This window comes from Fulmarus glacialis, unplaced genomic scaffold (genome assembly GCF_000690835.1).
Source record: "Fulmarus glacialis isolate BGI_N327 unplaced genomic scaffold, ASM69083v1 scaffold811, whole genome shotgun sequence".
NCBI classification, from domain to species: Eukaryota; Metazoa; Chordata; class Aves; order Procellariiformes; family Procellariidae; genus Fulmarus; species Fulmarus glacialis.
In genome coordinates this window covers 126,977-154,120 of record NW_009190714.1, presented here as the reverse complement: position 1 = coordinate 154,120, position 27,144 = coordinate 126,977, and the positions used below count along the sequence as shown (strand labels likewise).

General features: G+C 41.6%; 1 protein-coding gene across 1 annotated transcript in view; it reads right to left on the bottom strand.

The window, feature by feature from the left end:
- The window catches only part of ADAMTS17 (ADAM metallopeptidase with thrombospondin type 1 motif, 17), a 180,157-nt gene that overhangs the window by 35,693 nt on the left and 117,320 nt on the right, over window positions 1-27,144 (bottom strand). Inside the window, exons 13-17 of the mRNA XM_009586177.1 lie at window positions 22,406-22,526; window positions 19,818-19,892; window positions 14,317-14,397; window positions 6,332-6,491; window positions 1,904-2,061 (exon numbers count right to left, since the gene is read on the bottom strand). Coding sequence (XP_009584472.1) covers window positions 1,904-2,061; window positions 6,332-6,491; window positions 14,317-14,397; window positions 19,818-19,892; window positions 22,406-22,526 — 595 coding nt within the window. The remainder of the gene's footprint in view (window positions 1-1,903; window positions 2,062-6,331; window positions 6,492-14,316; window positions 14,398-19,817; window positions 19,893-22,405; window positions 22,527-27,144) is intronic.

The following is a 27,144-nucleotide window of genomic DNA, read 5'->3' as shown; positions in this document are numbered from 1 at the left end:
CCCTACCAGCTCTACAAGATGTAATCTACACAGCCCTATCACCTCTGCAAGCAATCTTATTTCCCGCTCCTGTCTTAACTTTGTACTGTTCTGGTTTTTTTTCAGAAAAGCTACAAATCTTTCCCCAATAATTGTGAAATTGACTGCCTCACAGGAACAACACGTTGGGCTTTCTCCTTTTCATGTTTAATGTGAAAACGATCTTGAAAACAATTTGCTTTCATTTCTGGTTCCGCCTCCACATGTAGCTGTGCCCTGTAATCACCTGGGACAGATGCTCCAGCTATATAAGCTGAAGCCAGACAACCATCCACCCCTCAGTGACTGATAATGACAGGACAGCTGCCTCTTGCTGTTCCCCATTCAGGAAGAGTCAGGTTGAAAGGAAGTGACTAGGGTTCAAGAGTGATAAACTGGCCTTGTTTGTATTTCACGAAGAGGTGAAATTAAGCCACCAAAATAAATTATTTCTCATCTTCTGGTCCCCCAGGTTTAAAAACCCTATCAGTAGGAGACGTCTCAGGAATAGTCAGCATTTCTCACATAAACTGTCTGTGCATCAGCAGTTTCACCAAGAGACAGCAGTGTGGCCCTCAGGGTTCAGCTTTCCACTGTATGATATCAGGAAAGCTGTGCCACAGGGCAGCATGACAATGACCAGATGTGACAAGGAAAATGCCATCCCTGCACCTGTGACTTTGCCTTACTGCTAATTATTTTGGTTTCTCAGATCCTCTTCTTAACCCTGAGTCTGCATCAAATCGAGTTTATTCATGATCTGCAGCAGATAATAAAAAATAACTTAAATTCTGTTAATAAAAAATTTGTAAAAGTCTGTATGGAAGGGAAAAGGCCCTTCCCAGCTTGGATAAGTAGTAAAAGCATCTGACAACCAAAATATAAGAGACCAATTGCCGTCCAAGCTACTACTGGTGGGAGCCATGTTGCCAGGTACTGATTTGATTCAAATACGTGGCACGCTTGCAACACAAATCAAAAGAGCCATGAACAAATTTCCTACTCATTCATGTGAGGGTTTAATGGCTCTAAGAAATTATTGTTTTAAAACATGAGTAAAAGTAAGTGTCCATTTTAAAATGAGATCTATTTATAGAAAAAAATAAATTCATTATTTCAGTACATTGAGGGCAGCGAGTCTTCAAATGTGAAGATGAGCACTCTTTCTTTGTGTCATATAATATGATAAATAATTGGGTCTGCTGGTGAAGAAAGACTGGCCAAAATGCATGGAAATGATCCATTTTCCTCAGGAAAAAACCTACTTCTTCCAGCACTGAAAATTCAATGGACACTGGCTGACAAACCAGTCTCTCGTTTCACAGGCATCAATTCCCCCCAGGGTTTCAGCAAATCTGTCTCAGCACATCCTAGGGATGATCTGAAAAGTGTGATTTGCAATGTGCTCATGTAGTCCCAGAAAGTCCACCCCACATTAAGAGCGTCTGACGCAATCTCCAGGAGTTGTCACAGCAGCACTGCCCGTTTCATCCCTGGGGAAGGAAGTGCCTTTCAGTGAACATGCCTGAACACCTGTGAAAACTCTGCTCCAAGAATGTGACAGAGGCTTGAGATATGGGGCTGCACACGGCGCCTTGAGCCATCCGTGGAGCACTAATCCAGGTGCAGTTCCAGCCTACAGTAACGAGCCGACAAAGCAGTGTCCCTGCCAAAATGCTGGGTGAAAATTAACTGTGGGGCTGCGGATGATAGCTGGGAGAGCTGGTGAGAATGAGCTCTCATTTGAATTCATTATGGCAACATCCATTCCCATAGCCAGTTTCCTTCATGCTTTGGCAACACTGTCTTCTGCAGGCACCTCCCTAATGGCTGGTGTCTGCAAACACCGTACAGCAAGTCCCACCAAACTTCCAAATGGCCTTACCTCCTCCACACTGCACACTGCACCCTTCCCATCCGCTGTGCGTCCAGATGTACAAAGAATCCTGTTGCTTTTCTGGCTCGCTTCTGTTTTCAGCAGTATAGTTTACAGGAATGGTGTATTCATAATGAATTCCATAATTCTGGTCATGAAATAACATTTTTAAAAGAAAGACTGTTACAACACACTGTGTACTGGGAAAGCCAACAGACTGCAGAGACAGTAATGCTGGAAATGCTGTCTCAGGCCAATATTTCTAAAGTATAAGTACCTCATGAAAGGCAACCAAATCTTTATCTAGAAACCTGAAATTACAGTATTGGTAAAACAGGGCATCTGCAGGAGCAATAACTGCTCATGATTTGTGAATATTTAAAACAGTCATGGAGATGCCTAAACCTGGAATTCGATGCATAACTTTGTTTAAGTCTCAAACGCGATCAGCAGGCCACTGGCTATCTAAAGAGAAATAGTAAGACAACAGGAAGCATTAAATCAGCATTTTTCATATAGCAACTATTTTAATGAGCATCTAGAGTTAAAAACTCTCTCATCATACCTGTCCTACCCTTGTTTTCTAGAAAGCAAGTTGGCTGCAAGCCTCATGCAGAGACTCAGGCTTATGGTTGGGGACCTTTGTAGAGAATGGGGCAGTCCTGGGTTAACACTGTACTGTTTATGGATCACGGTCCTGGGCAGCCTGCTCTACACTACCCTGCTTGAGCAGGGGGTTTGGATGAGACAACATCCAGAGGTCCCTTTCAACTTCAGCCACTGTGTGATTCTATGAGCTGCAGCATTTTCTGTTGCATTTGAGTTGGGCTGCAGCAGTCCATAGTTTAAATGTAGAAATGTTTATTAACACATCTGAAGGAACAAGGTGATCCTTCTCAAAGTAAAAACTAATGCAAAAAAAAGTCGCATGCCTCCTGGGCAATGTGGCACTCAAAGTTCAAGCTGTAGGAGCAGGATTTTATTGTCTCATTGAGGCATTGTCTCATTTTATTGTCTTATTGAGGTTGACAAGGAAGAGCCATATCATACAGCTGCTGGCAACATACATATTTTCATACCCTGCATATTGCTAGACGAAGGTGAAACCTGCTTCCAACAGCAGGCTGATTATTTCCCATGGAGTCACATGTGATGTCTCTAGTGTTATTACTCAAAAACTCACTGACTATTAAAAAAGGCAGAGGAATAGAGAAAAATGCTTGATTTTTTACCACAGGTAGATGGCAATTCTGGTCCTGTTTTGATTTACATGTTAGGCTTCATTTGGCTCTCACTTTCACTGGCTTGAGTCAGAAGTGACTAGAAGACACCCAATGGAGTATGAGGTCCATGGAATCTGAGTTACCACACTATTAACAAATGCCATAGAAGTACTACTATAATGTTGATGGTGTGGCTTTAGACTGACTTACACTTATTATCCCATAATCTCAGCAGCATTAGACAGGTGAATTCTGCTGGCTCTTGTCACCTACTGAAATAGGAGCAGCACCTTATCAAATAAGACATTTTAAGTAGGGCTATCATAAGTGAAGCAAGCAGCTGCCCGATTAAAAAAAGCAAATTTGCCAGTGCTATTTTCTCCCAACAATAATTGTTTCCCATTCAGATTGGCAGAAATTACTCCTACTTAACCAATAATCTCACTAAAGCTGTCATAAACTCATTTAATCAAAAAAATAACCATATGTGCTGAAAGAAGGGGTCCAGCTTGCAGCCACTGACATTCTGGAGGTCAGCGCAGTGAACACTGTGGGGCTACACAAACTCAGCACCCATGAGTTGCTCTGCACAGTGCATAACCCCGGGCAGAAAAGCATCTTTGGGAAGACGTGGGGAACACAGATATGATTTTGCTTCAGCTGCAGAGGGAGCCTTACTACCAGAACTGAATATCAAGGTTGAAACTAGCCAGCCATCATTACAGTTTCAAAGATGAATGTTGTTGTTTTTCAAACACAGTTCAAAATACCAGGCAGTCAGAGGCAGAGAACTCAAGTTCTGCTCTGGCTTTCTTTAAGTGCATGAGATACGAACAGCTTGTTCTACAGAATTGATCAATCAGTCTTGTCTAAAGCATCTTTATGCTCTGGGAGTGTTTGGTTGTCCTCTGTTGCCAAGAGGAGGTCTAGCACAGCCCTAGTTACACAAACATTAATTTCTCCAAGAAATATACTTACAGCAATGCACTTGGAGAAATGCCTTAAGTATTAAAAACCAGCTCCTAAAAAGAAATCCTTATTATCTCAATATGGGTGCAAGACTAGTGAATCTAAAGGCCCATATGAAACCAATTTCATGCAATTTCGTAGCCATATATAATTGGGGTGTGTGTGTATGTATGTATAATTGGTTTCAAATGCAGGTCACAATGGATTGACTGAAGCTTCTGGCTCTTTGTCAGTCCAGTGTATTCCACCACTGTTTAAACAACAGTTTTCTATTTAGAGGTAACTGGTAACCATCCTGCCTTTCTTGCGTTGAAAGAATGAAACCCACTACCCTGTATCAAGGAAAAGATTAATATCTGATTTGAAGAAAAGACTTCACGTGTGCTTTGTTTACAACTGGCAGTGATTTTAAGCCACATGTTTTTTTTAATGGTCTGGTAACTTTTACTTTCCTCCTTTTTAATCATTTCTGGGGGGAAGGTGAAGAAGGAAAATTTCCTCTGCTCATATGTGCTGAAAATGCCAGTCTGTATGTGAAAAGGATACTCATGGAGATACTCATAATCACTAGTATCCTATGCTAGTTGCTTACTCCTTAATGAAGGGGAAATGAGTATTTCTTTAAAAACAAAGCCCTACTGATGCTGAATTCCACAAACTATGCTACCAGATTTTACTGCAGTACACCTCAACGAAGTAACACCGTGGAAGGTTCCAAGAGTTGGCAAAGGAATCCTGACAGTATCTTCACAAACGGTACCTGCGCAACTCATTTTTCTTACATGAGGTTAGGAAGACCTTGGCAGTACAAGATACTTTGTCAGAGTCCTGGTTTCAGAAGGGAAAACTTGCACTAAGACAAAAGTCAAGCAGAAGCTGACTTTTCTGATGATGAAGATGGCTCCTGTATACACTTCCTTTGTGTGCGCAGACTTTGAATTACATGGCTGAATCAGGAAGGTGCCGGTGTGCACAAACCTGCACCATTATTTCAGTAGTAACCTCTCTGAATCCAGCTTTACACTGGTCTGTATGTGAACCAGGTAAACTCACTCATCTGTCTGAGAAATCAAAGACAAGCACCTCATGTTCCTATGCAGCGTATTTCGACACAGGGAAAGTACTGATAAAGCAGAGTATTACTATTATTTTTTGCGTGTGTGTGAAAAGTTCAAGCAACTTTTGAGCTTTTCAAACTGGGCCATGAAATGTTGCACAATGAATACCAGCAAGCCAAAAAATTCAGGTCAGGAAAGGGAGAGACTTCTGATTTTAAAGACATATAGACAGCCTCCAGTGAACAAATGTGGCAAAAAGTCAAAAGGAAAAGAAACAGTACACAGAAAAATGTAATTGGATAAAAAAGTTACAGGAAACAATGCATACATTAAGATATTCTATGTTTGTATGCAAACCTCACTATAGAATCTGTAAAGCTTTCTGCAGACTTTCAACTAGCAACACATATATTGGACAGGCATTATTACAGCTATCTTACAGATAGAAACATTAATGTTACCACCAACATTAAGGGACTGGCCCATGAGTCACCCCATCACCCACTAGTGACAGGACTGGGACTACAATCCTGTTCTTCTCACCCCTGTGGACTGCTCACTCATGTTCTCATACAGCAGCCATGTGACTGTTTATAAAATGATATGCCTGGTTAACAGAAGGACTATGTTGAACATTAGGAAAAACTTTCAAGAACAGCTTAAAATACATAAAATTAAAAAAAACAATATAAAGAAAACACGGAACATTTCTGTGTGCAACTAAGTCACTATAGAGAGTCAAATTCAAATGTGCATCTCTTCTGTTAGAGCAACAGTGTATTTAAATGCAGAGTATGTTCTGGCATCAGCTGAGAAGATATTTGGGCAAATATCCTTTCATGTGTGTGAGCAGGTATGTCCATGAAATAAAGACCACCCCTGGAAACCTATGTCCTCTAGAATGGACTTGTCACATTGTCTGCAACACATTACAGGAGTATCCTGTACTGGACATGAGCCTACTGGGACACTGCATGTTCTCCCAGAATAGAGCATCGTTTATTTTTAAATAGGGAACTGGGTTTCTTCAGCCCTTGTAATGCTGCAAAAGAATGCAAAGAGAGGTACTATAGCATACCTTTAAAAAGCTCTGGTGAGGAAGCAAACAATCAAAATTTAACTTTCAGCTAGGATATAAACCCTTTATGTTGCATCACTTAAGAAACACAAACAAAGGATATAAAGTTACCATCAAGTGCAGTGGTATTTTAGTTGGTCCTTTGGCAGAGATTTTCTCCCACAGACCCCTTCGCACGTACCGGACAGTAGTGCCTGCGATCTGAAACTCACCAGGAAGCTCAATTTTCCAGTCGCTGTTAATGGATCTCTTACTGGAATCTTTTAAAGCTGGAATGAATCAAACACCATAGAACGAAATGTAAGTGAATTTCTAATTACAATAAATACTATTGAGCTTCTGTCTCGGCCCACCTGAAGTACAAGATGCAGTAGCCTTGTAATGGACGTGAGTTTAAGAGAAAAAAAAAGTGTAATTTTAGCTGACTCATCATAATGTTTCTAACTTGGGCATATTCTGTATTTCAATTGATGAAGGCATTTCTGATGATATTAACATTGCTATTAAGTTACAATAAAGTCATATAAACTGGTCTTGCTAAGGTTTTACTACCTAAAATTATTACATTCTGCTTTCCGAATAAGTAACATTCTCCAGTTTCAAAACTTCGAGGCATTCTCTGTGCAATTCCACTGCCAGAAAATTTAAAGGGAAGAAAAAAGTGTGTGCAAAAGGAGTTACAAAGGAAATAAAAGGAAGGAAAGATAACTACCCACTGTCCTTGAAAAAATACTACTAATTTAGGACTAAATGGTAGACCTCTTCCACAGTTTGACCTATTTCAGGAGCGTGTCCAAAACCCACACATACTTATGGCATATTGTTGAATTCAGTTACGTATACAGCTCTGCTTTTGCAAAGGAAAGCTTGCACAACTGAAATGTTTTTCTTTGGTTTTCAGTGAAGAGAGACTTAATTTGGATTTAAAAGTAACACTAAAATACTACAGCGTTGTGCTAACAAGCAAGAACCACAAAGTAGAAGTGACTGACTAGGAAAGTGCAAAACTTACTAGCCCATTTTCCTTATCCAAGCGGAGCGCAGATTGTAAACAGAGAGCATAATCAGAGAACAATCAGTTAAAATCACAATTCTTCCTGGAACAATCTAAATATTATTTGTCAAAGGTTACACGGAAAACATATAGGCATGTATGTAGAATGAACATGCCTGGATTATCTCATATATTGGAAATTAACACTTAGATTGCTTTAAGGATTATTCTCAAATCTAACTATTTAGATTTTAATCTTAGAAAAATGGATGGTACCATAAATTTGGACACATATAGCAAATTGGCAGACATGATGTAAGAATCCAATACCACAGAGTAGCTGCTTGAATATGACCTGAAGATACTTCTGATAAAACACTTACATACTTGCAGTGTTATACTCTTACAGCTATTAAAACTGGTACTTAGGGTGAAATAGTATGAGAACACTGGTGGCTGTAAACCGAAGTCTGGTTTGCAAGGCAAGATCTGCATATTTTTATGTAGACTGCCCATCCTAAGACTGACTAAAGTCTGGCAGCAGTTGGGTTCAAAGATTCTCATTCAGATAGTATATATGTAAACCTATTCTGATCTGAAAGAATTAACACAGAACTCATAGATCATTTACCTCTCAACTCTCCTTCCAAATGTAGCAAGACAACTCTGCATTTTTTTTTAGTTTCCAAGCAGAACCAGCTTTTGAAACTGTATTTTCCTAAACTGTCCTTGAGAAAAAGATTCATCAAATCTCTGTGTTGATACACACGTGAGGATTTGCAAGTGCAAAATAAAACTTTGCCTGAGTTTGTGTGTGCTCCATAATGCAAACATTGAACAAGTTAACATTTAGCTTGTTCTTAGTTGTAAAGAGAAGTCAAGTTACAAAGCAGAGACTGGTCAGTGGACAGAATGTGAACTTGGCAGATCAGCTTAATACCCTCTTGTGCCTGGAGGGCAGAATACTCCAACCTGCAAGCACTACCTACAGGAACAATTTAGAGTGGTCCTTAGGTTGTTCTAAATTACTCCAGAGACATTTTTGCGAGTTAAAAAACTGGACAGACATTATAAAGCTCCAGCATCAGAAATAAGCAGAGCTTATGGTCAGGATACTTCCTGATGCCCTTCTTTGCAGGTGAGATACGATTTACCCCTGGATTTGATGGGAACCAGGCCACAAATAAAAAACATCAGCAAGGAACAGCCTGCCACAGCCACCCTCCTTTCAGAGTCCATGAGCTGGACACACACGCATAAGGTCAGATACTGTAGGATCACATCCATCCTGTCAGAAAGTGCCTCTATGCATCAGTAAGGACAACGAAGAAAGCTCTACTGCAGAAAGAAGCCCTGTAAGATGAATATTGAGAAGAAAAGCTACTCGGAGTAACATGTCCTTTCTTCCAGCATAACCTATTGCATCAGCATCACTGATACCCTTCAAACACTGAAAGACAACTCCAGCCATAAGGAGATCACATTACTGCTGACTCATCAGTGCAAGTTGATTTAGGGTTTTATGTGTTTTCTACATTAGAACGGAAGCACAGTATTCAGATGTCTGTGTGATGCATTGAGGGAAGAAAAAACTGGCAGACTCTGTTCTAACAGGGAGAAAGTCACAGGCCCCTTTGTGGAGATCCATGCACCATGATCAAATTTGCCCTGACATCAGACTGACAGAATAGCCCATGTGTTACTGGCCTTCCTTAGTTCAAGGTTAACTGTGTCTTTTGGCTAAGCCTTTAACAAGATGTTTTCTTAACCTCCAGCATTTCCTGCTTATTTTATTCTCTTCCAGTAAAAAACACAACCTTGGCTTTCACTTAACTGAGTGTGTTGCAAGAAGGTAAGAGGAGCTGACTTAAAGCCTTTTCAAGTCGACAAGAAAATCTCCCATTGTCATGTCTTTGGATCAAGTCCCCATAGCCAGCTAACTCTTCTAGGTGTGCTTAGGCTATATGTAATTGCCTAATATGCTTAGGAGACAAGGAACTGGACTTCTTGTCAACCGCACAACACAGATGACTTACCAGTTGGATCTAATTTACTGTGGGAGTGTTTGCAGTGATACTGGGCTATTCTACACAGACTTTTCTTTCATTCTAGTTGGCCATGTCTGACACCTTTTATATAGCTATTACAATGAAGGTTCCCTCAAGAAATGAGGGGCCAGCTCATCCCTTCCTCAAATGAGGTTTAAGAGGAAGGCAATCCCTGTTAGATTTCTCTTCAGGGGGTTTCCTGAAAAATTGATCTATTTGCCTCAACAGGATAAGTGTCTGGCTCCACAGATCCCAGAGGGTCTGTCAAAGGTAAGCGGAGATACCTGAAGTGATTCCAGCACAGGGCACCATCTCACAGTGGAAACCTATTTTTAGACTATTCCATGTACAATGCACAGACATGTTCCCAGGCACCTGGGAACCTCTATGTTGTTAAAGTGGTCCCTAGCAGTCCTTATGGCCCAGGTCAACGTGAATTCTCCCAAACAACTCCCAGCATGGCTCAGGATCCAGGACATTCCAGGGTCCCTTCCCAAGGGGAAGGCAGGCAGCCCCCCTTCACTGGGGCCTGAGAGCCCATACACAAGATGCTCCATGACCACTGGCCTCAGTGCCCAAGAATATTTCAGGGCACATTCAATTTACCAACTGAGCATCATTTGTAGTGTCGAACCTCTGGGGAAGTCTGGAGCAGGTGGAGGTCGCAATGTCCTCTACATTTGTGCGCGCCTTTCTGAGGATCTGCATCCTGGGGAGTTACTGGAGAAAGGTGGAACAACCTTTTGTCCTGCTGCACACAACCTTCCTGACAGCTCTCATGGTCCCATTAGAGGCTCCAAAATCAGCGTGAAGGGAAACTGCAGGTATGGTTTCCCCAGGAGGAGTGACAGGTATGTGGGGGAATGTTTTTTCTGAGGAAAGTTCTCTTTGGCAGATAGACTAGGGGTATGATGATGTCCTGGTATTTGCATGCTACAGCAATATAACTCTGTCTGCGGCTTAATTCTCTTCCTGCTTTGTTCCTCGATCTACAAAGTACCTTCTGCAAACTTCAGAGAGAATTCTGAAGCAGAATTGCTTTCCTCTGCCAAAGCCTAGTGGCTTTCAGGCAGATCAAAGCAGCCATCACACTGGCCTTGAGGAGCCGTGAACATGACTAATCAAAGCTGTGGATGAGATAAAACTATCTCCATGCAGTATGGCTTACTCGTAAAGATATCACATGCTCAAAACAGCATATAAGATCTTGAATGACTAAAACTATGCTTTGGTTCCAGCTCATCATCAAAGGAAGATAGCTCGCTGAGGAAAAACAAAATGTTTAATCTTTGTGGACCTCTCTTCTGGGAAATGTTTGATTTTGATTGCTGCAGGCACTGCTCTCTTAATGGTTGAGGAGACAGAGAGTTTGGAAACAGCCCTGTTCCCAAAGGTGCTCCTTGAGGATTGCAGGAATTACACTGGAGACTCAGCAGAGTATTTGGGCCAAAGTGTTTTTGGCACTGTTTGTCTTCATTGCACGCAAGAGCCCCATCAGTAGGGATCAATGCTGCAGCTATAGAACCCCCATGTCTCTTAGACACTAGGTACTGCTTTTTCTCCAATGGCTTTTGTCACACACAACTCTTGCAGGCCTGGCTCTGCCTAGCCCCAGAGGTGATAGTACTAAATTCAGTGGGGTGAATAGGGCCTTTTGCTCTTACTGAATGCTGTGCTTTTCATCCAAGCATTGCAGAAGCACTTTGCAAGACAGCAAGTATCTTTACTGCCATTTTAGAGAGTAAGCAAAGCATGCAACAGAGAACACTTTCCCAACCTCCCTGAGAGCTCAGTGCCAGGAGCTGAGGAGACCAGGATATACGCAGTCTTCTCGGACAAAACTTGCCTGACTGTGGTGGAAAAGCCCAAACAGTAAAGCAGTTGTGTGCCCTTTTTGCCAAACAGTCCTCACTGATTTAAGCTAGCACCCACAGGATTTATTCTGCCTTGGACTGCTGGCTGCAGCTCTCCTGGGACCCTATGTCTCAAATAAGGTAACAAAGCACAGCTCCTTCTCTTCTCCCCGTTGTGGGTGCATTTAGGCAGTAACAAGAATCCCCTGTTACATCTCTAAGCTTTTTTTGGCTTGAAGTTGTACAGTAGAAGAGCAAAAGAAAAAGGAACCCCAGCAACAACCCCATAACTTCTTTTTTTCTTGTTGGCTGGAAGACAGGAACTGACCAATCTATTTCTAAACCTGGCATCTAGTCAGATCTTTATTTCCACCTTGGGTCCCTTCAGCTCGCTTCCCAGCCTGTGGACACAAACTGCCGAGGCATTTCCTGTTCAAGGTGGTTTTTAAGCGTTACAGTCAGCCAAGGCAGCCAGCGTGGGTTGCCTGTAGGTGGAGGGAAATTCTTCAGGCACTGCTCCCAGCACATGGAATAATGATTCCAAATTATGCTGGGCTCATTTCCAAAGTGCTGTACCCGGTTCTGAGTGGAAATAGGACCTGATTGGACTCAACTTTGTCAGTGTAATTGGAATAGAAAATCCTTCCATACTCAGACCTGGATTTACAATGAGGCCTATCAGAGTGATTGGATTTTGTTTTCTTGGTCATCTTTTTTGTCCTATTGGAACACTCCTGTTGCCATTCTTCAGCTTAGGTTAGCAAGGCATTGGGTATCTTTTCTTTGTGTCCAGCGTTCCTTGAAAGAGAAAACCCTGGAAAGCTTAGAGAGGTTCTCCTGGCTCCTGACCATGAACCAAAGAGCTAAATGCATTCAGAAGCTTTAAAATAGCCAGATTTTTATCTATCTTTATGTGATGCACACAGGGCCAAAGTCCTGCTCTCAAATATACACAATCCTAATCTTCACCACCCAGTGGGGAAATATCTGCTTTAGTCAAGGTTATGTGGTCACTATGAAGGGCAGTCACTAGCTCCACATAAGACTCTCAGTGCTGCAGCTATCTGCCAAAGCCCAAGCCCCGGACAAATACCCTGTGCAAATCCCACCAAGACAAACAAAAAGGATGGCTTCCAGAAGGCAGAGTATTTGCAAAACCAAAGGAAACACTGGCTCTCATTGTTCCACCAGTGCTTTGCTATGTCAAACATCTTAAGTGTAGGCGTAATCCTCTCCCAGCAAGCTGGCTGCAGCATTAGTGGAAATACTAGCAGTAGTGATACGTGCTTCCTACCAAGAAGTGGCACAAAGGCCAATGCTTTTGACCTAAGGGCAGCTGAATGACATGATTTACCCTCTTTCTTCCCCCTGAATCTGGAATGAAAGACAGAGAACAAAAGCATCTTTCCCAGTGATATTGCCAACTTTGGTAGCATCTCAAGACATAAAACCAATGGCACTAGACCTGAACTCATAAGACAGAATCACTATGTAAATGTTTTCAGCGGCGTCCTATATCCCAGTACTGGATATTAACATCTCCTTTTGGCTGCGGAGATGGAGGATTATAAGCAAAAGACATGGAAATCAGAAACCAAGGGTCCTAGTCTGAGCTTTGCTACTGACTCTCTGCATAGCCATGAGCAAGTTGCAACACCTCAGTTTCCCCTTCCACAAAACAGAGAGCAACAAGCTTCGTAATCCTCTTAGAGTTCCTACCACAGGCTTGATATACCTCTGGAAGCAATTCCATCTTTCAGAGTGCTTTTCTATCTGAAAACCTTGCAGTGTCTCTGTTCTGAGAAGCTCAGTTTGAAAGAACCAAAACATGCACAAGTGAAAACAGTACCTAATACTTCCCAGGCTAAGGGACAGCTGGCACATGCATCCGTTCTAACCACTGCAATGAGGATATCAGCGTGTGGAAGGGCTGAAATACTGTTTGATTTGGAAGGACAAAAATTGTGTTAATAAGCTCATCAAGAGCAAGAAGAGCTTAGGCTGACAATGCAGGGACCTACAAGCTGTAAAAGTTCACTGAACAAAGGAAGAAGTTTGGAATTTTCTCTTATCCTTTTGTTTTCCCACACAGCATAAAGAACTTAAGAGAAACAGAAGAATTCCCCCATTTATGTGTGGCCATGCATCTCTGAGTGTGCAAAGGACGTTTCAATGTGCTGGGTGTTCTTTTGGGCCTTGGACAATTTTCCTTCAACTCCCTGCTCTGCCACAGGCTCTCTGTGTGAATTCAGGACTATGGGGCATTAGCATTTCTATGACTCGGTCTCCTTAGAAGTAGATGGGAGATAAAGCCCTTCATCTATCGCACAGTAATGACACAAAAAGAAACACCCCTAACATTGGAGAGAAGAGGCAGAAGACCAGACTGACAGATGTATATTGTAGCTGACTGGTTGCATCTTACAAATACCCTTCTAACCTTTAATCTAAGCGATTAGTAACTGGACAACAAATTCATTGACAGGCTCTGCCCTACAACAACCTCACATACAAATCTGACCCATCACCCATGTCTAAAACTTTGTTTCCAACAGGGAAAAGAGGAGAGGAAGGCTGTTCCCCTCAAAAGGAATGCAGAAATAGAAATGAGAAGAGGATTAAACAAATTGTTTGGCCTGAGAAAATAGAGGCAAGTGGACTAGAGGCTGCAGCTAACCCATCTCAGAGTGCAGGATCAGGTCTTGGATATAGCATCAAGTGACAACCCGCTGCTGCAGGAAATGGTGCAGGCAACCTCATGCTCAGGTTGTTGGGGGATATCAGGTGCCCTGTCCTGCCTCTGCTCCAGTCTGAGCTGGGCGCCTTCCTATCTGTATCTCTGCCATTCCTTTCTCTAAAGGCACTGTTCTCTTTCCCACTCCCTCCCAAAGTGTTGTGTGCTCCTGGCAGCTATGTTCAACCCAGTGCCAAGTTCTGTTCAGGAACTCTTCTGTCTATATAGAAGTATCCTCTAGCCCTTTCAGGTTGCACAGGGCCTGTAAGTGTCACATACTATCACATCAAGCAAACATTATGAAACCAAGCCACGAAAGCAGAGAGATTGCAGCAAGAATGAAATCAACAGCCACTTCCTGGCAACAACAAACCTGTCATCTTACAGGTCATTTAAAGAAGGGTCATTTTAACAGAAAACAGAGCTGAGTTTCGATCAAAACATTTTTTTCTTTTGTCTTTTTACCCAGAAAACTGTGAGCAGGTTTATCCTCAACCACTCTGATCCGCCGGGCACCTGCAGGGATCACAGCTGCTTCGATGTAACCTATGGCAACAAAAGAGCAGACGGATGAGAGCATGCCACAGACAGCCAGATGCATCAATCATTCAGAATCTCACCATGAAAAAATCAACTCCTGCCCAGGTTGGCAGATCCCTGCATTGGCAGCCAAGTTTCACTGCTGTGAAATGCACGTGTGCTGCTTAGTTGTGACTTAAGGCTTGTGCTTGGGCCTAATTAGATTTGCTCCCTTTGAATCACCCTGGCTCTCCTGCAGTACTGACAGGGATGCATGAGGACTGTTCCTGAGCTGATGCAAAGTGTCACTGTCAGGAGCAACACTGCACATCACAGAACAGACATCTGTGATTTGAGATGAAGTTTCCAATAGATGCTCCTGCTTCCCCCTCCAAAAAAAACCCTGCTCGAGGCTGTGATCAGTATCAGAAAGGACTCACTTCCACAAAACCCTTTGTGAATTAGTGGGACGACTGCGGGGAAAGAATTTGTTTTCATTTACACTTCAGCTTTATACAAGAATTCTGGAGGATATAATGGAACGGTCTCCTTGCATTGGGCTGCTAAACAGAACTCCACAGCTCAGATTTAATGCAACAACAGAGCTGGAAGTTTCTCAAGGACCGACCACCAGTCACCTCTAAATGCTGCCAGCAGATGCACATGCCAAATTAGACTATCTGAGCATCTGACATGGTAGGGAAGTTTTTACAGTGCCCCAGCATATTCTTAAAGAATTCTCTTGGTTTTCATCTTTCTGAAACTCTCTTGGCCTTTTCATGCTTCCTTCAACAACCAGCAATACGACACAATTATACCACTTTTGACTAACAGAATAACAGTAAGAATAATTAGGAGCTACAAGGAAATGTAGCCTATTTTCCCCCACCACAGAGCCATGTGGAGTTACAGACTTGTTCCATGGGGTGGAAGTGGTGCCTTTCAACTATAAAGCTGAGGAACATTACGGCCCATTTCAAAGGTCTGGGAGCCAGGCAGAGTTTTTCCACTGGCTTCATTGGACTCTGAATCAGGCCCCTGTAAATGACACTAATCTCATCACAACCATGACTTGATTCCTTCTAATTGGCCACCCAGTTTACTTTGCAGTGTATAACTTGGCACCTCTTTTGGGTTATTGCTCTCCCCTTTCTTTTAGATGTTAAGTAGCTTATCCTGTATGTTTCCTCATCCCTTTTTTTGCTTTAAAGGCAAAACTGTTCGTGTGGAACTGTTCCGTGTCAGCCCTGCTTTTATGGAAATCAAGGGCAGTCTAGAGCAATGGGTTGGAGAAGTGCTGGCATAAGGAACAATGACTCCTCTAGCATTCAGCAATGTTTGGGGAGCTATTTTAGGGGTAAGTGCAGCTGAATGGCCATGCTTCTGCTACACTGATACCGGGGGGCTCAAAGGAGGGTGCTGACAGCCTCGGGCATCTCAGGACTAAGTGATTCTGTTACCGCTATGACATGGAGTGAGACAGATGGGGATTTTGGGTCTCAGACTGTGGATTCATTTCTATCTGTCTGAATCAGCAGTGCCAACCCCCTTTGTTGTGCTATGAATATGGCTTGAGCTCTGGGGTTTCATGAGGTGCATTGGGTGGATAGCTGATCGGGGCTAGACACACTCCCTTTTTTTCATGGTATCTGAATGACACTTTCCATTTGACCGTTCAGCTCAGTTCTTTTTGCACTTGTTCCTCCTTACTTACTTCTCCCTTACTCAGGATATCTCAGAAACAGTCAGTCATCCCTTGCAGGAAAAACAGAAAGAGGGAGAGCAAAGCTGCAAACCATGGCTGTGTACAGAAGCCAGAGCAGTGGCTCTCCCATCTGCTATTACAGAGTGGGTTTCACTAGGAAAAATCATTACTTCCAGGGCCAATTTTTTTAAGGCAATACTGAAATCTGTTATGAAATCAAAGCAAACAGATGTTGGATTTTATTCTAGACATTGCCAGGAGTTGGTTTTTCATCAGCTGAGATACCAAATTAGAGTCAAAACAGGGTGTTTCAGAAATCAAACATCCTCACCCCATGCATCTGCGTATAAACCCGACCGACAATTACCACCAGACATGAGCACACAGCAAAGGTGTGATTAGTGACAGTCCGTCATGGGGAAATAGGCCCTATGACACACCTGAACACCTCTGTTAGGAAGTCAGTTTGGAACATGCCCAAGTTTCAGGTAATTTAATGTACCTACTGGGGTACTATTTACTTACTTATTTTTTAAATCACATGCCAGATAGAAATGCCCAGAGCTAAATCATGCAGGGGTTGGATACAAAGTTACACTGAATTTAGTGGAAAGCCAGTCACTAACTTCAGTGAACCTGGGATCCATCCCCTGACCTAGCAGCAGCCAGGAGTGTGTCACACTGCTTCAGAGGTGAGCAAGCTGTGGAGCCATGCTTGAGGTTCAGCTAGTGCCGTAAATACGCTCTCATTTCAACACTGTGCCATAAGAGAAACACCACGTGGAAAAGTTGACTTTTATGTTACTTTTTACAATGGTAAATAGTGGAGTGTAAGCTATTAATAGCGTATTAGTTCTGGAGACTGTTTAGTTTGGTCTTACACCAGATTTTTCTCCTCATGTAATTTCTAATCCTGATTGATGGCTTTGGGGGGTTGTATTCACAGCTCCTGAATAAGAAGAAACATACTGTGCTAACTCACTGAGATCATGTGGCACAAACCTGACTGCTGACCTTCAGTCTTCTGTTAGTGAACTGCGAACCACTTTGCAGTTATATGGATCTGACCTGTCCTTTCAGAGATGAAGCAGAATTCTTGGGCATGTCCCACCAGGAGTGTCTTGACACTCCCATTCATTATTTCCAGCAATATTGTGTGAGTTAGTGGTCAAATCCTATTGCAAACAGACTATAAAACATCCATGCAAATTTGCCACAGGTACAAACTCAGATCGCTACCACCACTCGTCTGATCCTTAGAGCTAATGTGAGGCTTCTGGTCACAGAATATTCCTGATCTTTGAGATAATTGCACCAGAAAACACCTCCATTGTTTTCCAGGCACATTTTATTAAGCAAACTGTAACTGCAGATTGCCAGAAAGATTATCAAGTGTCAGCTAGTAAGACCAAAAAAAGTCTCAGAGTTGGCCCTGAGTCAAGGACTGTCAAAGATCTGTTAGGTCTTAGGATAATTGTCTGCAATGCAGGGGTTTGCAAGGTTGGACTTAAAGTTCTGCTTTAAATGAGGAACTGGTTAAAGACTGATGAGATTTGGCAACTATCAGGCAATATTTCTAGTAATTTTACCCATAAATCAGCCTGTTAAGATGAAGCTTTGAAAGTACAACAGGAGAACTTCATTATTTGATAATTTATAGTGCTGTATGTAGTATACTCCACCTTGGGAACAGTTACTTTGGCACACACCAATCTTTCTGGATAATTTGCATTACATCAGTGTCTCAGGAATGTAAGACTGTGATTGAAGCAAATCCTAGATACAAATTATATGGTGTAATTCGTATTAGGAGAGACACCAGAACAAAGAGGTGGCTTTGTCATCAAGGAGATTAATATGTGAACAGTGGCTACTGTGTCTTCATTTAAATGCTGGAGAGATTTGCAAAAGGAAAGCAGCTCACACAGGAAAATCCATTGTTAGCCATTATTATTACTCCCAGAAAGAACAGAAAGTCTAGTATGAGCTTCAGAATATCACTGATCTACTACAAAACTGTTCTTCTGGTTCACATTGCAATGAAAGACGGACTCCGAGGTAAAGAAAAAATTATCCCATGGCTGAAAGTACTGATCTCTGGGCACTGTACCTTCATATCTTATCCCTGCACACACATGAAAATTAGGTGTGAGAAAGTCAACAGTGCTCATCCTATTACCAAACTTCCCAAAAGTGCTTTGAACAAAGACCTCAAGGTAGAAGCCAAGGAAATCAGACTGCCCTGCCTACCTGCTGGTCATGGCCAGTACAGCTTCTTTAATATTTTAGGGGTAACTACCAGCTGGGCATCTCAATTTCCATGACCCTTCCCACCTTGCAACTTTTGCTGAGTGCTAGTTGTTGCAGTGCAGTGGAAGTATGTCCAGTGGTAACTACATGTCCATTTTCTGAATAGTTGTGATGATTCTTACTTGCTACTAGCTTGAGAGTAATTTCTCCATCAGCACCTGTCCACTTCCAGCCATGGGATAGCTCAGTGGAAGAAAATCATTTCACTGGGGAGCCATGGACAGATTTCAAAGCCTCCTACTATTGCTGTGAAATTGGTTGCCAGGATTTCTAACTTGCATGTTCTGCTTGAACCCTTGTAAGACATCCCAGAGTCAGCCTTAGGGCTCTATTTTCTCATAAGTTAGATGTACAGCCTCTTAACAAAAAAAGAGTTTCTTATGTTGGCTGAAGATGCTCCTAGCCAGCACTACAGCACCACTATTCAAATATCCTCTCTTTCTTTTACATATGTGCTGGACAAGTAACGTACACAATAAAAAGCCTGCTTTTTCACCATCTTAAAAGAAAAATTGCTAGCAAAGATACACTCTTCATTTCCCAAAATGATAGCTACAACAACTGGCATATCTCACCTTATTATGCCATTAAAAAAATCCAAATATCTGTGGCCCTTCTTTTGGATCACAAGCAAAAGGCAGCAATGAAAATCTTGATATGTCTGAGAAAAATCAAGAGAGACAGCTGCAGGTCTCAGTCTCAATGCAGGTCTCTGAGCATTACAGGCACAGCCTTGGAGTCTGGACAGAAGTCGTCAGTGATAAATCAGCTACCCAACAGATACGAGCCAAAGAGCTGTCCTTTATATCTAGGCCCCCCGTACAGTGGCAGGGAGACAGAGATGGTCTTCAGAACAAGTCTGTGTTTGTTTTTGAAAAATTATTTTGTAGATATAGGTACAGGGCATGCTGCCAGTCAAAAATAAACCTCAGTCTAAACAGTGCATTCAGTTGGCCAATTGGAGGCAGCGAGCTGCACACAAATGTATGTGATGTTTAGCATCACAAATAAAGGCTTTTGACCTCCTCCCCAAAAGAGAAATGGAATCCATTTACAGCTGGATCACAGGTGGCAAGATCTGAACTGCTGGACCTCCTATGAGGCACTTTGAATGTTCCACCATTATGCCCCACCGGGGTAGCAGAACCTCATGTGTGACATTAAGGTTGAAAAAAAAAAGAAATAGGCCCGGTTCTTTTTACTTGGCTAATGAAAATTTGGCTTTCTTTCATGCAGATAGGTTTTCTAAAAGGAAAGGATCTGTACTCGATACCTTAGACAAACCAAGCTAAATAGTAAAAGGGCTTGAAGTTTATCCATGGCTTTTGATACCAATCTCCCCATCTAATCCAACCAGAAGAAGACAAAGAACCAACACCAAAGGATGTCACCAACACCCACTGACACTGCAAACAGCATTCAAGTATCTTACACGAGAAACACTTGGGAATAGCCTTTGCCTTTGCCATCACACATGTCGAAACCTTCTTACAATGACTATTGGTTACTAAGAAACAGAAAGGAGTTGGCATGGATTTAGTTCAGTTAATAGGCCTTGACAACATAACTTTCAATCACAGGACATATAGGGACCAATCCCGCAGTCAAAGGAGTCCCATGTGCAGAGCAGCTGAGGATCTGGCCCAAAGGTTGCAGCTGCAATTCCCAAAACAGATACCACTCCAAAACAATCAATGTCTTGATGTTTGAAGTCTATTCTCTTCCGAAATAATAAATCAGCTTACTTGGCCCAGTGTGTTGGCCTTGACTTAGATTGCAGCAAGTTTGTGGGGATTTGCCACTGACCTGTGCAATCATTTACATATCCAAACCCTGAATCTGTTACTGTAGTCATATTGTGTATTCTCCTTTGCCCCAACTTTTGTCAGATTTTTGTACATATTTGCTTAAATGTCAATTTAAAGAAAAAAGGCCAATTTTTTTCTTGAGTAACCTCATGTTCACTTGTGATACCTCAGACCCAACCCTGGAGCTTTGCCTACTGCATGAGATTCAGTAAGTTAATGTGAGGACCTGATTCTACATAACAGCAGTATATGAATAGAAATTGATGGGAGTAATTCACAATGCATAAAATGTTTGCAGAATCAGGCCTGGGAATCATAAGTGAAACCGACAAGTCTGTTTTCAGTGTCTAACATAAAAAAAAAACCAAAAGCAGGAAAACATGAACAGTGTACAATTAAAAGACTGTACATATTCTTTCCATTTTAGTAGGCTAGGATGCTCATTAAAGGAACATAATTTCAAAAGAAAAAGCAAAGATGATTTTGTTTGGCATATCATGGATGTCACTTTTTAAAACTATTCCCACATAAACTTTAATTTCCTTTAAAATTAATAAATCAAAACATCTAATAAATGTTTATGAGATTATAATTGTAAAAACAATTATGTTATAGATTATATGAGATGGGTAAAGGTGGAAACATTGCATTGACAAAGGAACATTTTGACAGGTTTGCGCTTCCGAGATGATCAGCAAAGAACAAGGATCAATAAATGCTTGAACACTGACCATGATTAGTCAGCCATCTCTTCTTATTAGGTTACAGGGCACTGCGGGTGAAAGCCTCCCGTAGTGTCCTGGCAGCCAGACAACCAGTTAAGGCTGAAACTGTTCTGTTCCTACAGCCTTGTAAAGTTACCACCCTCAAGCAGTCTGTCTAGTTGGAAACGGGTGCATCCTCCTGGCAGTGACCCAGAAATTTCTTATTTATCCACACAAGATGTTTCGTAGTCTCATTGGAAAAGATAAAAGATAGTTACTCTTCAGGAGCAATTAAGAAGTTCATGAACAGCTATAACATCTGCTACAGAAATGGAGAATAGTTTTTTTCAACGGAAATGAGAAACTTTTCCCACCATTTTCATCAAATGCAAATGCCTTGACATAAGTAGGTGGAAAATAACTGGGACAAAAGAGTCAAAGGTAATAATGCAGGAAATCATTCAACAGGTTGGCCTATCAATGCAACAGCACAAACGTGCTCCAGAAAGATGTGGTGGAGGTGGGAGATCCTACCTGCATCTCAGAAGAGGTGACAGATCACAGTTGGCTCCACAGATAAGGAGGAGAGGGTGCAGAGGAAAAGGTCAATGAACAAAATCAGGGCCTCAGACTTCAGTGCTGAGAGCTTGATTCAATGAAGTGGCTATGCACTGGTGCTGCTTTAGTAACTAAACAGAATTGAAGTGTGTGCTTAAAAGGAATCTTTACGTACTTTGCTGAATTCAGTCCTGGAGTAGCACATGTTGAATGTATTTCTCCATACAGAAATGGCAATTCTGTATTCCCTGAATGTGAAATAATTTTTTCTGGACAATTCCTTCCTCTTGGAGCAGCTTACAAGTCCTGAATCTGGCTTTCCCTCCCTTTGCCTGATTAGGACGTGTGATAACAGGTTTCTCAGAAGCGCAATACAGAAACTCTGGAACAAAGACTAATTCAAACACCAAGCTGTATACACATTAATGTTTAACAAGAGAGGGGGAAGTCTTAAGTCTGACTGGAAGTTCTTGTATCCTATACTGGATACTATTGCTGGCAGGGAATCAGTAAAAATATTCAGAGGGGAGTGCTCTTTCATTTATCTAAGATATTCTGATTATAACATGAATCATCTGCAACATGCATCATTCTGAGCTCTCAAAGAGGTCAAAGATGGTGCTGAAATCAGACTTCCCTCCCACTGGAAAAGATACTGTGATTTTGTCTCTTATTTAAAATCAACAGCACTGGTAGCATTCAAAATGAGAAACACAACTTCATTCTGAATTTCAGACAGAGGCAATGGCTGGTATGTGGGCAACAATAAGAAGCAGACAGAATATCACACTTCAATTGAGTTGGGTTTTGTTTTGTGTTTCTTATGTGTTTACTAGAGCAGATGAGTCCAATGCTATCCAAGAAGAAGAGCTATTACTACCACTCTTTAACTCTCCTCAAGCAGTTAAGAGAACCTCCACTCCCCTAAAATGCTGCTGAGGGTTACTCACCCATTCCCTTGGTGTGGTTGAAGTCGCCTTTCACCACTTTACAGGTTTTGCCATCACCACTGCAGATTCCACAGCGATCCTCTTTGGCAGCTGAGCCAATGATTCCATCGCAGCCAATTTTCTAATGACAACAACCAGAGGTCCCCATTATTTTGTTTGCAAAGTTAAAATATTTCTAAACATTGAGGTCAAGACTAAGATAGACATCTGAGTGAAAACCTGATCGGGAAGAGAACACTGTGAATCAGGGGAGCACTCATTTAGGATGGTGTTGAGTTGGTTATTCAGCAACCCCCTTCTGTAACACTAAGAGCGTGACCTTTGATTCAGAAGATTTAACTGAAGAAAGTTTCACAAACACTAGTCATTCCAGATATCACCATAGATTTCATACTAACCCACTCTAACTTCCTTCAAACACAACAGATTAAAACAATGTTTCATGTTTGTATAGCAATTTCCATCTGAGGAGCTCAAAGACATCTCAGAAAAATGGACCACTACTGTGATACTTAGTTTAGAGAAGAGAAAAATGTGACTTCCTAAATGAAAATTAACCCAAGTAACCAGAATCCTGGTCATAGCCCTTCACCACACAAAAATTCAGAGTGCTGTTACAAGTTCCAGTTCTGTTCACTGAATGAGCTCTGCTTCAGATTTGGATCTTAACAGGGAGTGTAACATTCAGTTCTGATGACACTTTTGCAATACCTGAAAAAAGACCTCATTAATCAAATAGCTCAAGACACCTGCAATGCAAAAGTACTTCAATGGAAGCAGGTCAGGTTCGTATTTGGCCAGTCCGTACCATAAGATGGCTTACACAAATAGGAAATTTTCCATATTCTTGCACTGAATTAAGCTTAGACATCCAATTGTAAAAAAAACCCAAAACCTAACAATTTCACCTAAAGCTTCATTTTAAATGGTATTTGCATGATTTTCTATACCTACCTAAACTTTTTCCAATAAAAATCTGCAGCTTTGCTTCCACAGACAGGTATTTCTAGAATAGTTACAGTATTCTCCCTGTAGCTATAGAGGTTGTCATGGTAATCTTCCTTATTCACAAACCATTTACAGGTTATGATGGTGACCACTGCACATTTGTAGATCTTGAGATTGATAAGACTTATTGTCATTAGTTGATGTAAATTGTTTTCTGTCCATGTAAGACCCTCAAAATAATCCGCAATTCACTCTTAAAACATAAATTTCTACTGAAATAAGAGTTGTCATTATGCAAGTTATTAGCAGAGATTCTACTATTAAAAATAGGTTGAAGATTTATTCTCTGTAGATAAACAGTTTCTTGGCAAATGAGTTAGCAGGACTGTCACTAATAATACTTATTTGAATAAGGCTGTTGGGTCTCTCCATTCTTTGCCTTCTTATAATAAAACCAGAGGAAAGTTGGAGAGATATCTTAGGGAACAATCAAAACAACAAACATTTTGAAAAATAGGATAAGCAGGGAAATATTAAGAGAACTTGGGCTGTTTATCTGAGACTGTCTGCGTGTAAGCAATGTGATTTGGGCCTGAACTCAAACGTTCCCCTTGTTTCAGAAGACACTGGCCACTGCCTAAGTCCAGATGTATTACAGGGATCAAAGACTGCCAGCATTCAGATGTGTTCTGATGCAGTGTTTGTCTCGGTAAATCATCAGAGACAGACACATGCTGAGAAAGAATGATCATCTTAAACACATACAAGGGAAATGCTGCTCATTAACTAGAACAGCATGTAAGTTGGTGGACGAGAACGACAGGAAAAAACCCGTATAAATGGGAGTTAAAGGAAGGTAGGAGGAAGACCATGGAGTTCCTGTCAGTTGCAATTCTCAAGTCTAAAATTCACACCCATGTCCAACAAATAATTTTGGGATATTGAATGTGATTCTGCCCCCAAAACAGAAGGATGTCCCAGCAGTTCTCCTTCCAGGAAAATAAATATGATTTATTAATGGGGTTGCTGAAAGGCAGCTGGAAATATATGCCTGCCTGCCACCCTGCTGAGATACTGGAAAGGCTGCATTTAATTTAAGACTCTAGTGCTATCTTTTATTGTACTGCATTGTTATTAGCACTATGTGAGCACACAAATGAATAAAGGGAATATAATGAGTGTTGAACCACACTTATTCCCAGTGCTACATGAGGAGTCTGTAGGACTATAACGGAGGCAGGCAAAGAATGGGGAGTTAGCAATCACATGCTTTGCATTTATGCTGTAGTTTCCCAGATAATGTAAACCAGTGCAAGCCAGCAAAGCCTCTGAAAGAATAAGTCCCCTGTCTTCTGACACCGGGGTTCCAGACAAGCCATTTTCTCCCACATTTACTGGGTCACTGACACACTTTGACTTGAGAGACCCTCTCTGAAGGCATGGAAAGAGCACCCACTGAAATCACAAATATACCTCCCAAAACCTTTGCTGTTTTTTACCTTTCATCTTCACCCTAATTCCCTGTGAGTGGAGGAACTGGGAATGGCCCTTGCAGCCTTCCTTTCAATGGCACCATCCCTCCCATCCACAGGGCAGACTTTCCCTTCAATCCAGGGCTTGAGGATTAAAGCCCCCATCAGATTTGGGCCAGGAAATGGCTTCTTACAAAGGAAAATCTTTAAGAGAACAAAACAGTTTTCTTTCTTGGCTTCAAGACGAAAATTGGTGCGTTCTTGCTACTTTATGGGGGAAAAATACCTTGGAAGCACTTTACTCTTGTCTACATAAACATTAGAGCCCATTTCCCCCTCCCCAAAGTCTTCCAATAATTTCCAAAGTAGAAGTGTATTTAATAACAATACATAATGAAACAGCTTTTGTTAAGATTTGACAATGGATTCCAAAAGCTGCAAAGTCACTTAGAAACACATTGCAGTGACCACCTTGGTCACTCAGACTCTCTGAAAACTCCCCACATTGAAATACTGCCACTCTTAAAACAAGTGCAAAGGGGAAGAGACAAGGCTGAAGGGTGAGGACGCAAATCACAGTGAGCATCACCCTTCCTGGGAGGAAAGTCAGCAGTCCTTGGACCGTTAATTGACAGATATGTCCAGCTTTTTCCAAGGTGAGAAAGCCCCCGAGATTGCAGCATTGGGGGCCAGAGGCTTATGCCTAATCCCCAGCAGACCAGGGGGAAGATCTATCGAGTCTGTACATCACCAGTTTCCCACCGACATTATGCTGTATGCTATATGTATTATACTGTCAGTTGTTAAAGTAGATAGAGCTGTCCTCAACCTGCAGAAAGCTTTCAAAAAAGTGAGGGCTTAATTAACTATATGCAGAGGGAAAATCCCATGCTCAAAAGTCGTCTTCATAGTGCAGAAACAATCCCTTAAAACCCAAATAGTTCAAGGGAGTTATTTGATCTTTACCACCTCTAACTTTTTTTGCGCTGCTTCCTGTATAGTCCAGCATACCAACCAAGGTAAGGTGACTTTTTTAATTAAGAAGCAGAAAGGGGAAGATTTACATTTTGAAGAAAGACCTTATAAATAACACCCTGTGTATTTTCTGACCCAAGAGTTATCCTGCAGGTGAGCAGACTGAGTCCATGGACCAGTCCATCCAGCAATAGCTGGATATTTTCAATTCTATCAGTCTTGAATGGACTGGTGAGAAGGGAAGCAGCATTCTTTTCTTACCAAGATGATCCATTAAGGAGCAAGCAGGGCACTTGGAGCTCATCTGTGCTCAGAAGGAAGAATAAAAAGTAAAAAGCCAGCTTGGTGTAACCACCGTCTGTTTAGCAGACATTCATCACTGTCAGCCCTGTTCTTGGATTCTTGGAGCTTCCCTGTACCATTCAACATGGACTTGGACAGTGATATCCATAACTTTGGCAAAGGGACTGATGTTGACACCACCCAGGAGTTCCACCTCCTGCCTGTACTAGCTGTTGAAAGCCTGCAGTGCTGCAGTACTGCTATTAACAGATTCAATTGGAGAAGGAGGAAGCAAATTTTAACCAAAGCCAAAGTCCCTTGCCCATATTAAAACATGGGAGTGCTGGCAAGAAGCTTAAAAATAGTCTTTCAGGGCTTCAAGTGCTCAGATGGCCAGTTACAACTATATCCGCAGGTGTCTTAATGATCTTCAACCCAGGCAGGTTCTGACACCATGTTTTGGAACTATCCATTGACCTTTAAATTGACAAGTAACTGCACATTTGCTGAGCCAAAGGCCTGAAATTCATTCTCTCTGAGCTGATATCTCAGTCCACCCTTCCTTCTCTCCCTCCCACTTCTTCTCATTTTTATAATTAAACGTCTGAAAATACTGCTTGTTGGGTGGTATTTCCATCTTCAGTCATTGCTGGCTCCAGCACAGGAAAAGTCCTCTTCTCTTCTGAATACACATCATTTGGATTCTTCTGTGTGAACTATTTTCTGTATTGCTTGGATATTTTTTAATGATATTTTTATTTGTATTTTCAATGGCTGTGCTCAATTGATACAGCCTGCGTGAGTATGTTTTGCTACATAAACACAATTATTTTTGTTATATACACCCACTCTGTGTAAGAAATGACATTGTAGGCTCACAAAATTGTAATGCTTCCCATATGCTGAACTAACTAGCTGTCTCAATGGATCAAATATAAATATTGATGCAACATGTGCCATTTTACAAATTAATCATGTACAGAGCATGCTGGTTATGACAGATTCATCTACACGGCCAATTTTTTGTCCATAATATCCAATGTCCATTGATACCTCCAGGGA